Genomic DNA, 14,085 nt, shown 5'->3' with positions numbered 1-14,085 from the left:
GTGAACTACCGTGAGAGTTCAGCATGAAATGAATTTTGGTAAGTTGAGCAGAGCAAAATTTGAGCTTATTCTTGGTCAACGTCAAAATGATGTCTGCAGTTTTTAAAAGTATTAGAACATTTGTTTTCTTCTTAAAGTCCTAATTTAAAAAATTCTTCCCCAATTATATATGAAGTAGACAGAATAACGAACCTTCATGTACCCAATGTTGATATCAGCTCAGCCCAGATCTTGTTTGAGTTTCGTCCCATTCACTCTCCAGTCCTACATTATTCTGAAGCAAATTCCAGGCAAGACAGAATTCCAGCGTAACAATCTTATGTATTTCTAAGCACTTTATGTCAGTGACTTTGAACCACAATGTATCATGCACCCACTGAATTACAGAGGTTGCCGAAATATAGATTCTATGCAATATTCTTATCCCCAAGAAGCAGTCATATTCTCCCCAATTCCATGGCTAACCAAATGTTCTGACCTTTAGCGTATTTTAAGAGATTCATTTAATGTTTTCCAGCAAATATTAGTTCACCAGGAAGCCTCTGAGATACCTTCAAATACAGTCCACGCAGGGAATGAGAGAACGGCATTAGGTTTCCTCTGTCTTGAAACTCAGCCACTTGGGTGGCTTCATGATCAGTCCCTTAAAAAGGTTTCCGAGGTCACCTGCGTCCGGGCGTGATGACTGACCCTGCAGGGAGAAGGCGGGGGTGACACGGCAGATGTTCTGACTTCTGCTCTCAGCACAGAGTAATTTTTGTGACAATTCCAAAGGCTCGTGCTCCTTCACTTGGTCTAGCAGGTTTTTCCATCACGTACAAAAATAAACGTTTTAAATAACATACTAGGCATGCCAGAATGGCTATTCTGTTGCCGTTATTAACTCTAATTTATATACTTAAAAGGCTTACATTTATTAATACGTGCCGGCCGAAAGAAGTTTAGGAAACTATGGTTGTGGTCTTTTATGAAAATAAGCATGCAGGGACAATACTGTTAGCTGACAGCAATTTATACCTCCCCCTACCCCCAAGAGAGATCAGTGAGAGTGTTCATAAAATTAGAGCATGTGAACGAACCAAAAGCGGTGAAAAGGACTACATGGGAGGATCAGAAGAGTAGATGGAATCTTACAAGCAAAATGAAAGGCAGCAGTAGAGGTCGACCTCTCCAGTTCCTCCCACGGACCACCCTCACGCAGGGAAGCATACCCAGAGACACATCGGGCGTGAGCGTTTGTTTATTCCATGTGTAAAGGACAATTTAAAAACAAAATGTTAGTAACACTCTGAGAACATTGGTTTTGTTCATCTGACACATCCTCTATCTTCACCAATTTTTATTACAAAAATCAGAAAAGTAAAAATTCATGACAATATTTGCACAGTGTAACCACTAGTTGCCTAAACAAAAGCTAATTTCTATAAAACCATAAACTTAATGCAGCTTTATTAAGAGAGATTCAAAATTCCCTCAGTTAACTGGATATACATAGTGGTATATATTTTAAAGCAGAAAACCCCAAAAAACAAAAACAAGGAAAAAAGAAAATATATGTCAAAAGAATCAGTTAAATATTTTGACCTGACAGTCCCCTACAAAGAGTAACTTCCACTACATATAGGGGAAACCATTATCTGTGGTAAAAATCCTAGAGTCCAAGTAGGAAATGTGGAATAAAAACACATCAAATCAGAAGTCAGTCCCAGGCTGCAGGTGCTTTCAGTGAAATCCAGGGCAGTGAGCTACACCATTAAAGAAGGGACCACTCATGTCCCCAAACCAATACGTGTGTCTACAAGTAAGACCTTCACCACACGGCACGTAGCAAAGTTATCAATGAAAAGACTTTGAAAAAGACAAACGTTCTTTTCTTCATACAAATCACTGCAAGAAATCTTTGTAAGGCTGTACCTTGCATAGGGAAAGAGTTGTCTTCTGTCAAAAATTCTACTGGAAAGAGTAAAAGCAAGCTCTTCAAAATGATGCCCGCGTGCAAAGGGGTAAATTACTAGGCACCTCATTCACTGTCTGCAATCTATCCTGATCAGATACGATTTAATTTGACGGAAGGAAAAATGGCGATTTACGGTGATGGTATTCAAGAGAAAATATTGAGATTGGCAGCAGAAAAATTAAATTTCAAAAGTGCACCCTGAGAGAGGCCCCCACTGTCCCACGGAGAGACACGTGTGTGCTAAATAAGCCTACCTGCGCTCATGCTAGGACGCAGCGAGAACCTGCCGAGTAGAGTGCACTTTCTCAGAAAGCTGAAGTGTAAGAGAATAGTACAAGTTGTGGCATTCCTTCAGGTTGACGCTACACTAGCATTCGGAGTTGGTTAGCAGGAGGCCTCATGTGTCCAAGCGGCGGCCTCGGCCCTAAGAGCCGTGGAACAGGTGCATGGTGCCCAGGACGGCGCTGTCGTGCCCCTCCTCCAGCTTCACGGAGTTGGAGTGCTCTATCACACTGCTCAGCTCAGGGATGCTTTCGGCAGTGTCTCCAAACCCGTGGTAGTGTCCGTAGTGCAGGTTCTCCCCGATATCTTCCACCCAGGAAGGCCTGCTGGCTATGCAGCTACTTGGACTCCCGTTCAGGTGCAGAGAGCCGCACATCTCGGGGTTAACGCTCGTGCCCTTTTCTGGCTCTTCAGTCCCATTAACACAGGGAGAACCCTGGCTACTCGGAAACGGCGGTCCTGGAACTAGTCCACCGCCAATTCCATTAGGTCCTGTCAAGCACTGGTCACTCCTGCTCTCCATCCCACTGAGCTGTGTCGTGGAAGGGAAGTCCAAATGTCCATTGATGAGACATCCATTTGTCAGTGTATTCGATACGGAGCTACTGTTTTTCGTATCTGCATTAAGAAATACACCTGTCACCAAAATTCAGAACCAGAGGGGAGGAGACAGTATAAAATGCTTCATTCCTGCTACTGTTTTAAAGGATTTATTTAGTTTCCTTTCTTTAAACAAACCAGTTCCTCTTGCAAGGCAAAAAACGGTGCATAAGTGATTTAAAAGTAAAACACAACAGAAGCGTTTGCCTGGTAAGATAGGAAACATTTATAGATTTCATTAGTGCTGGGGAACCAAATGAAAGAACTTCAGCTGACAAACATACCGCATGAAAAACACCAACAGCACTGAACTGTTCTCAGTTTAAGACTACTTTGGAGAGCAGTTTTAAAAATCGTCACGTGTGAAAAAGTCCATCAGAACTGAACGTGTTCCCACAAAGGGTTAAAATAAACCAAAAACTTCTCCAGCTTTTAAGAAATTAAAAAAAAAAAAAAAAAAGAAAGAAAAGCAGTTGATGAAGTATGTGAATTAAGGAGGCTCCCGGGACAAAGTCTGACAGCGTCACAGGAGGCTCCTCAGAGCGCTTCCTCCAAGCCAGGGACGCGCACACAGGAATAGGAACAGGGAGCGCTTTCCTCAGCAACACTTGAATGCCACAGCACTTCTGCAAAATGCCACACAGCACTGTGAGACTGCAGGAAGAACCATGAACCCTAATGATTCCATGCATACAGTCTTGGGCCAAGAGCACAGTTCTGAAGAGTTTCTTCTGAGTTCAGCAATTACAGTGACTATGATCTCCAAGGTTCCACTTTCAAAAACCATAATCTGCACATATAGACATCTGTTAAGAGGGAGATGTCTTATGGGAAAAAAACGTCAATCACAAAACGTTTGGACACATGGGAATAGGCAATTACAAGGTATTTTCTGTATAGTGAAACTCAAGAATTAATATTCATGTTCACAGGAATTCACAGAACAGTACAGAGAATGATCTAAAATTATGACTTGCTTAATGATGTTAAAATTTACCCCAATGTTCTGCACTATTCAAGTAAAGTGTGACATTAAATACAGAAGCACTGACTCTGTAACCTCTAGAATGAGGACACACAGGTGTGTGTCCCATGACCCTAACACCCCGCACACTATGACCCCCGACTGGCACCCAGACATAGGTTTGTGTGTCCTGAAAATCTTTCTGATGACAAAAAAAAATCACATCTTGTTCAATGAACAAAAACATCTTCTAAACATTCTATTAATCATCAATTTTCTGGCAGTTTAAGTGACACAGTTTAACAGCCGCTATAAATTCTTCAGCGGATTATGGATTATTTCTTCTCAAATTGAACGACAGATTTTCTATTTAGTTAAACTTAAGGCTGGAGAACAAGTGTTTCAAGAACTAAACATGAGGTAAAATTAAAAATAAAACAAGTTATTCCCAGGGAAATATTTATTTACTTTTTCCCCAAAATAAACAGCTTTTCCTGGGTAAGAAAACTCATGAGTAGGATGTTGACTTTGATAGTTAATAAGACAACTATACTACTACTAACAAAGATAGAGACTATATTTTTAGGTGACTGGGCCTCAGAAATCCGAGTTAACTAGACGGATGTTTTTTTGTTTAATGGTCACTGCACGTGTATCCTTCTCTGGTGCCCAGCTAAAGTAAATTAGCTCCATTATGCATTCTCAAAATCAAGGCTAGTTGTAACCCCATGTCATTATGAAACATCTAGTAAAACTGAGCATGAGAGCAGCAAACCTCCCAGAAACTGGCTAAGACCTACGGCTGCTTGGTCAGACCTGCACCTGCCGACGGACGGTCTGCAGGACCGCCCAGGGCCGCCCATACACTCTGTTCCAACGTGCCTTCCAGGACTCGCCTCTTGCACCCCAACCCCTCGCCCACCTACTGCAAGTGACCGCTAGCAATTCCATACCTTTTGTTTATTCAGTCAGAGAGTGTTACAAACGAAGTGATGAAAAACATGGGGAATGCTTACTTGGCACCTATCGTATGGGATGAGTTGAGTTTAAACATTGGCCTTTTCAACGTTAGGTTCAAGAGCGGCATTAAATTTAATCCGAAAACCGAGGGAATTAATGTTTGAAGATTAAAGAGTGATTACTTCTGCCTTTTTAAAAGCATGTAGCAATGACATTTTTTAAAAAGCTGGCTTTGAGTTATTTATCTTTAGCCAAGATCTTTAAATGTATTATCCAATCAGTTTCCCTTGGAAAATCTACCCATTTAAGTATTTGGCAAAATGGTGACTCCATCCGTAACAATTCTGTAGCTTCTAGAAAGATGTACACATTTTCTTTTCATCTTAGTGAACAAAAATGATTTTTTTCATGTACCTCTGGGAAACAATATATATAATCTTTTATCCCCAGTAAAGAATTTAGCATACAGATATAATAAAACTTTAAAAAAACCAGTATCTATTTCCAAATAAACATATTAAGAGAATGGCTAAAATGTTTTCATGGTCACCTAGATAAAAGAATGGTAGAGGGCTTCCCTGGTGGCGCAGCGGTTGAGAGTCCACCTGCCGATGCCAGGGGACACGGGTTCGTGCCCCGGTCCGGGAAGATCCCACATGCCGCGGAGCGGCTAGGCCCGTGAGCCATGGCCGCTGAGCCTGCGCGTCCGGAGCCTGTGCTCCGTAACGGGAGAGGCCACAACAGCGAGAGGCCCACGTACCGCAAAAAAAAAAAAGAATGGTAGAAAAAGGCATTAGCTAAATGGCTAAATCTTTAAATAGTAAAAGAAACAAAGCCCTTACCTTTTAAAAACCAAAAATGACTCAAGTGTTTTACTATCCCACCAATCTGAGTGAAGAAGTGTGTTCTGTGAGACACAGCGCTCAGCATCTTAGCAGATTCAGGGTGAGCGCCACACAAACCAAAGCAACCAGGAATGCTGAGTTAGAGATTTCACGGTGGCCTGACTGGTCAGAAGTCAAAACCACAACATCTACTAGTTCTCAGTGTTTACAGCCAGACATTCCTTTTGCTGTTTATCGCTTCGAAATTACTAGCAATAGGTGTTCGTTTGGTAGAGTCACCCCAAGGTCCTCTGTCAGAAAATGAAAAACGTGAAACCTCATTAAAATTAAACAAGGCACACTGAGCAAGTCTCAAATCAAAATAGGAAGATGGCACTTATGTTTCTCATATCCATAAAATGCACCAAAACACTTCTCCTTATAGCTACAAACTTGTCCAAGATATGCAGATTATAGCATAACATTCTTTAAAACACTGGGCAAAGTGCAAAAACTGCTTGAGCGAACGCATGTTAGAAATAACACGCATACTGGTTCTTGCAACGGCAGGGGGTCTGCATTGCTGAAACAGTATAGATTTCTATTTCTTTCGGTCCAACAGAACCACCCTCCTGCTGTTTGGTGTCTTCGACCATTGGACCGCTGCTGTGGCTAACAGGAAACTGTCCACTCCCACCTGTTACAAACTCTCTATCGACGTGCATGCTGTCAGCATCGTCTTCCGCCTCGCCATTCAGGAGCGGCATGGGGTCATCCGAGCTTTGAGCTGCACAGAAAACAAAGGCAATTTTAGGTTCCCTACACCAAAGCAGAGGACTTTAACACAGATGCTTCTCATTCCTTGTTGTCTGAGCACTGGAGGCTCCAAAACTGTCAGGTAACTTTACAATCTACGGATTATTAATGGACTTGGCACACTACCAAGAAACGTACTTTTCCCCAACAGAAAACAATTCCTCAAATGTGCAGTTTCGATGAAAAGTCATGGCATTTCAGATACCTACTTGAGATTTACTTGTCGGCATAAATTTTCATTTAGGGCTGTTATTTAGACAATGTAAAGCAGTTATACAACTCAGAGACATTTCTAGCTAGTTTTAAAGATTCAGGACACTCTACGTTATGCCCCCACATGTTCCTTCAGTTGTTTTTCATAAAGAAATGACAATTCTTGAACAACATAAAAACCATTAAAACGGTCCTCAAATTTTAAAAAAAGTTAACTTATTTCATTAACAGAAAGTAAAGTAAAAGCCGAGATCAAGACAGGTTTGTCCAGTACCACCCGAGAGCAGCTCTGGCCCTCTGCACCAAGATGCAACGCAACTGGAAACACCCACTAAACGTCTGGGTTCCAAGACATTTGGAAAGGACGCTACGCACGCACCTTTCTTATGAGACTCCCACTCCCGCATCTTGGAGAACAGCTCATGTGCACACTTGGCCACTCCTCCAGGGGTCACATACCCTGGGCAGCAATGCCTCCTGCGCCCCCGGGGCAGCCTACTTCTCGGGAGCAGCCACTCTCATGCAGCGTATGGCTCACCAGTCTTAAGCAGCACGCATTTTTACAAAATTGGATCCAAAGAAAATCACTTGCATGCCTCGCCTTTATTCACTTACCATGGCATGAATGCATCCCATCAAGTAAATTCAAAAGGATCTTTCAAGTTGAATAATAACCCACTGTATGCGTGGATTACAGTTCACCCACCACCCAGCTCCCCACTGCGGTGTGGGTGGCTCGTTTTCTTTCCCATCATGAATATACCATAACTAACATCCCTATAAACGCACCTTTGCATACACTTCTGGTTCTTTTCCAAGATAAACTAGAATGATTTCTGGGTCAGAGGGTATATACAACAAATAAGTAACAACTTTCAGTGTAATTTCTTTCAAATAAACATTTAAAAACAGAGAGACCTGAACTGTGCAGCTTCAATTACTTCTAATTTTGGACACACACGAGTCATTTTCAATATAGGAATGAGCATATCAGTTCCAGAGTATTCTCCAAACGGTTGAAACAGTTTTAAATGAAAAAAAGTCTTAATAAAAGAGAAACAAATTCTCAATGATCAGTATATGGAAGAAACAGAAACAGAGCCGTGTAATTTGTGCAGTTGAGAAAAAATCTGCACAGGTGTGAAGCCAAAAGCACCCTACAGACGGAGGTGATTTAAAGCCAGAGGCAACAACTGAGGACTTCAGTCTTGTGAAGCTTTTCTTAATCCTCCACAGGCCCCAAGTCAGTGATAGGCTAGGCTCCATCTTCGCTATGAAACAAGGTACTTTCAAAAAGTCAGTGGTAAACAGGACGTCTTAGAAAATGGGGGTGGGGTGGAGGGCTGGGAGAGGGATGTTCCAGGTACTGGTTGACAGAAGCCTCACAACCTTCAGTGCTCGGTCAGTCACCGCGGAGATGAGGGGCCTGCAGTAGCAAGGCCCACGTTTGATGAGCCAGACCAGGCAGTTTACTGAGAACCAGTGCAGGTTATCGGGGCAAAGCCACAGACGTCCTCATACAAAAGGTCAGACTTCACTGGGGATACGGTGCAGATAGCTTTATGTAGCCATACTCATAACGCCTGGTTTTGTTCAGGAATTCAGGGCCCGTGTTCCTTGGGGAAAGTGACATCTAGGTTACAGCGGCAGTTTCAGATCTCTGAAAAGCAGGTTTTAAAAAGAAAGCTGACAGGTGAGACACGAGGACCTTCCCCCTCCTCCCCCAAAAGTGCAACAAGAAAACAGCTTCATGAAGGCAGGCAATGTGTCTCTTCACTCCCCAAGCCCAGTGCCTGGCAGTGTTCCATCGATGAATGATGCCCAGGCTCTAGCCAGAAAAGGCGCACACACAGAAAGCAAGCAAAACTATTAAGAGTAACGAGAGTAGTCATCTCAGGTCAGACTAGCTATAAAATGAAAAAGGACAGGAGGGCAGACCTGCCACTAGGGGGCCAGACGAGCTGGTGGCAAAGGGAGGGATTTTCAAAATAAAAGCGGGTATAGAGGAGCGGGCACAATACCACCTTAAAGCAGAGGCTGATCCCTTAACCAGAGGCCTACGCAGTGCACTAGGGACGCTATCCTTCTACACGTGTCTTTTGTTCATGCAGGTAGCTGCTCACCAATAGAGCGGGATAACAACGAAACACACCAAAGCTTTCAGATTCTAGTAAAGAAAACTCTTGAACGTGGGAGGCATATGCTAATACAGACAGCCTAGAATTTAATTACCCTCTCCGTAGATATGCAATCTTTGCAAGGCGTTTTTCCCATACAGTCTCCATCTGCCGGGATGTGCAGCCACCTGGCTGCTAACCTAGATGCCTAGAACCCTGGGTGATGTATTTTATACCGACACCTTCATGTCTTTATTTCTAGCACCTGGAAACGGGAAGGGCTGAAACAGCTCAACGGGAGCACTGAGGTTGTAATCATTTACCTTTTAAAACTGCACTATAAGCCATGAAATTAAAATTGGCCTTTCAGAATTTTGAAGGACACTGCATCTGGACTCGACTCCTTTCTCCACAGCCACGGAGCACGCCACCTGCGGCCTTTTCTCCCAATACACGTATCGTCATTGCCAAAGGAACTACCGAAATATTCCAGGCCGCGTCTGAGAAAAGTGGCTTGTAGACATCTCAGAAAAAAAATTTTCTTCCAAAAGTATCCATTTTGATTCTATTTGTTTTAGAAAAGCAGCACTTTCCCTTCCCATTTTCCTATTCCAGTTAAAAGGAAAAATTACCGAACATTGGTTAAAAGCGTCCTTATCTTTTACTTTGACTGCCAAAGCAGGTATTTGTTGACTAGACATGACTTCAATACACGTTAGACGATGCGTATTTATGACAGAAAATCACCTAGGATTGGCTCAAAATAAACCCTCCCAGTTTTCTTCCCCCAGAGGTGGAGTCATGACCAGGTGTGACCACTGCCTAAGAAGCCCCTCATCCTTGACCTTGGGGCCAGTAAAGATGCTCCATTCAGGAAGGTGCCCAGGGCAACACAGAAACCCGCATCTGAATTTTCATCTAAGACTTGAAAAAAACTCCTAAAGCCAGATACCAGTGAGATTCTAAAACTAAACAATTTCTGATCAAGGAGTTTTAAAACATAGGAAAAGCCTTAACTTTTAAAGACAGGGAGGGTCTGCAGCATTCCAGAAACGGTACCATCAAGGAAGCTTATTTCCGTGCTGGCTGTGGGTCAGCTTAGGAAGACGTGCCCTCACTGTACAAGCGGCACGCCGCTCACGCCAAGATGCAGAACATGCACACAACAGGATTTCGACTGCCAGGCGCACTTACAATGCACATCTAGGGCTCGTGAGAAACGCCTCAGCAGACTTAACTTTTAAGGCAAGGAAATCTCTTACGAGGCAAAAACCAGTCTACACAGTCCTGTGCTTTAAGATGTGAACACTTAATTAGGTAACAGGGCGCCACTACCTAGACACAACCCACACAGCTGACACCATGCGATGTGCGAACACTGTCAAGCACTTTCACTCAGCGTGTCAAGCGCAGCCTGGGGCCAGGGGACCGACTAGTGGCTCACGGTCCTCTGTGCCTCTTGAGGGGGCCAGTGCGGGAAATCCTACGTGCTGACCCACAACCAAGGTTACCTCACACCCCTCTGGCCTTCCCACTGAACTGGAAGCTCTGACCATTGGGGAACCCTGTTCTCCATGAAACGAACCAGGAAGGAAACGTTTCCTTAGTGGTTTCCCTGCATTACTAATTACAACTGTTCTCTTCTACTATACAGTACACTTTACCCAGATAACTACCTTCGCAAAGAAAGGTCCTGTTAAAATCACACCACCACATAAAGCCAGTAGGAAGGTGGTTCTACCACACGGTGACCTTCCGTGGGACTCCTGCCACGGCCCCAACTGCAGCAGACTGGGGGTGGGGAGATTCAAGAGGGCAGGTTAGTGAAGGTGCCAAGGACACGGAGAAGCAGTGACAGTTGTGGAAACACTAACGAGGGATCTGAGGTTCTGCTAAAAGAACACGGAAGGGAAGGTGCATGTGACACAGACCACCCGGAACAAAGCGTGCCAGGACCTGGCCCTGGCCGATTCCCGCTGCAGCTGCCACAGTGTGCAGAGGACGAGGTGCATGAGGTTTGCTGAGCTCAAGACTAACACAGAAAATCACCTGGTTCTTAAATGTCATTCATTCAGACTGTATTTATAAAATGCTGTGTCTTTGGGGACTGAGATAAAACAATCATTTGTTACTGCAATGCAATTAGGAATGTTCTCTGGTCAAATTTTTAAAAGTAAATACAGCCATTTACTGCAAGTTTGAGAACACTGAAGATACACGAGACGTTACTGAAGTCTTTTGTGTATGTCACATACATGGAACTACATTACCAATTTGATTTCTATCATCTAAAGTTTTAAGTCATTAGCTAACCTGTATCACTTAACAAGCTCGTTAAGCCACACCCATCCTCCTTTCTCGTCTTTTTAAGCCTGGTCAAAAGGAACAATTCGGAGCAGAAAGTGGAGGGGGATTCTCTATGTTAAATTCATCCTGGGGATCATCTGCTGAGCAACTTCCTACTGCTGACTTGAAGCTAAGGCATGCTGTACTTTTCCTAAACGGTGTTTTATATTAAATACCTAACACGTGACATATGAGATGCTAAGCTCAGTAAGACATCTATTTGACTAAAACAAAACCGTGAAGTCAACACGTGAGGTCTGGTACCACCACAGCCTCCTACTGATGGCAACTGTTAACCCCAAATAAAACTGTAGGTTCCTGGGTCAGTTTGTAACTCACACTGCCTCTCCCCAGTGAACACCCTGGAGCTGCACCCCAACAATTATGGATTAAAAACAAGATGAAAAGTTTCTCTCATGGATGGGAGTGGCATTCTTCCCTATCCTGGATCACTGATAATTGGGACAAGTTTTCCAGGAATACATTTGTGAATAATTGCAGTTACTCCTGAAGATTAACTAGAATGCTAACAGACCTAACACAAATTTTACTGAGCAGCTGAAGTCCCGAGGTCCACCTGTCATTCCATCCCGAGCAAATGGTTGGTAAACAGGGAGGAAAAGAAAACCCAACCAACCCAAAACCTAGTTATATACCAATACTTCCTTGCACCATCTTAAGTGAACAAAATCCATACCGGGGAAAATACTACCCCAAAGTACTTTTCATTGATATCAACCACCCACATAGCTTTGGATTTTATTTCACCTTCGAGAGGTCGTAGCCACAACTATCACATCTGTGTTCTGACCAGAGTGCATTCTGATACTGGTGTGAATGACCACATGAAAGGCATTTAAAGTATATCTGTAGTAAAACTTGCTTCCAAGGACAGTCTGTATTTGAGCAGAACAAATTATCACTGCATTACATTCTTTTACATCAATAAGGTTTCCATGGGAAAAATTACTCCGATTACCTTAGAATATCTGAAAACAGTTTATTGAGAGAGATCCTACTCTCTATGGAGAGGAGTAGGTTAACTTTCACATTCGTGATTCCAAACTTAAAGTTAAGAGTCAATTTTACAGGACACATACATCTTTAAGAGTTGGCTTAGCCAGAAAAATTTCTGAAAGTGATTGCTTTTGTGAATATATATTCCACACTAAAAACATCAATATGTGTAGTTATTAAATTCTAGTAGGACAGAATAGACTAAGCTTATTGATAAGGTCCACGCTATGCATTTATGTTGCCAAGGTATTATTCCAGGCATCTCTTTTTAAAACAGCAAACTTAAATTGCGCTCCCCGCAAAAGATTTAAAATTTCTCTAAATACTTTTACATGTGAAGTTATTCAAAGATGTATTTTATATGCATATGTTACACAAGGGAGTAAACACATATTTTTTTACTCTGGCATTAGAACTAAAAACTTATCTACAAAATGAGTAATTCAGAATGAGCATAACCTCAAGCTCACACATTTATACAGCAAATCAAAACAAGATGTCAGAAATTAAATGAAAATGAACTAAAGCAACATACAAAAAAAAAAAAAAAAACCCACACACATACCAAAAAACCCCAGTCACAGAATGTAAATAACTATACAGCTATTGAAGCCAACTATTATTTCACTTAGAAAATTCAGGCAGTTGGAAAGAAAAACCTTGTTTTAGTAATTGAGGATTACTGCCCCAATACCCCATTCACAGTATGTTATGGCAAAAAGAAAAAAGAGAAACCTTCTCCCAGAGAAAAGAAAAAGGAGTGCAGCGGCAAGGGTGGGACGAAGGCCCATCTGTTCTGCACGCGCATCCACACATATGCACAATCCTGAGTGACGTGTGGGCTGAACCTCAGGGGCCAGTAGCCACGCGAGGGCCCGGAAACAGGAGCTGAGAAGTCAGGCGCACGTGCTGAGGGTGAGAAGACCCCCGCTCTCTCCACGTGCACTGGAGCAGCACTGAGGCTTAGGTGTGCGTAATCATCCCCTGCAAACTCAAACGCCAGGCTGCAACCCCATTTTCTTCTCAACTGGCATCCTCGACCTGAGCACTAAGGGATGGGCACTTTGGGAAAGCTGCACTGTGAGTTTCATGTGCAAAACACCAATCTCTAACTCAGTCAGCCAAGATGAATCCCTGTCTAGAGGAGGAGAATAAAATCTCCCAAATACCTGCATGATTATTCAAGCCCTATTTGTGCACCCCCAGGGTCTAGGAAACAAGTTCTTAAGTTTTAGGAATCCTTGGAAAGGCATGAAAGAGATACTTCAATAAGAAGATGCTGGCCAATTCAACCCAACTTTAAACCTGATGAGACTAGTTTAAAACTCTTTAGGTACATCAGAGTCTTCTTAGAATGTTAAGTGACATCCTTTTTAAAAAACTAAACAGAATTTAAGATTTATCCTATACACTAACATGATATGGACACCCGTCCAATTCTTGCATGAGGTCATAGAGTGAAGCTAACAATACCATCCCGAAATTATTAACCAGGCATTAAACAAAACAAGGAATATTTTTTGAAGTTTAGACATACCTTCAGGTTGTGCATGTGATTTTTATACCTTTCTAAAATCTATTAGGCCCGTAACTTACAAAAGCTATGAATCTGAGAAACTATTACTTTTAAGTTCATACATTCATTTCTATAGAAAAGTCACATAATCACAAGTTTTTATACTGACCAACATTTTAAAAGTTGTGAAGGAGATGATACAATTTTACTGACTCTGTAGGAGAAATGTTTTTGTTTGGATAGACTCCAGTTACGCAAAAGAGGCACAGCACTGGGAAGAGGATAAAGCTGACACATTAAAGTCAACTGAATCTAGCCACTCGGGTTTTGCTCAGACTATACATGTATAGTTGTTGTTTTTTTAAAGCCAAAGGGCACAACTTTGTAGTTATCTCCGGCAAAGTTATCTGAGTGCATAATTTCACCATGATTACTTTTCACCGTCATCTCTAAATTTCCCTTTCCATGTAAGT

General features: G+C 42.5%; 1 protein-coding gene across 1 annotated transcript in view; it reads right to left on the bottom strand.

Moving 5' to 3' along the window:
* Positions 1–1,222: 1,222 nt before the first annotated feature.
* ANKRD10 (ankyrin repeat domain 10) overlaps positions 1,223–14,085 on the bottom strand; it is a 33,071-nt gene continuing 20,208 nt past the window's right edge. The window contains exons 5-6 of the mRNA XM_027115825.1: positions 6,285–6,374; positions 1,223–2,857 (exon numbers count right to left, since the gene is read on the bottom strand). Coding sequence (XP_026971626.1) covers positions 2,382–2,857; positions 6,285–6,374 — 566 coding nt within the window. The 3' untranslated portion in view covers positions 1,223–2,381. The remainder of the gene's footprint in view (positions 2,858–6,284; positions 6,375–14,085) is intronic.

The sequence above is a fragment of the Aethalodelphis obliquidens genome, unplaced genomic scaffold (assembly GCF_003676395.1).
Source record: "Aethalodelphis obliquidens isolate GAN/ISIS:26980383/991018 unplaced genomic scaffold, ASM367639v1 scaffold15, whole genome shotgun sequence".
Taxonomy (NCBI): Eukaryota; Metazoa; Chordata; class Mammalia; order Artiodactyla; family Delphinidae; genus Aethalodelphis; species Aethalodelphis obliquidens.
Note: the sequence above shows the minus strand (reverse complement) of the source record. Positions and strands in the feature narration are given on the sequence as shown.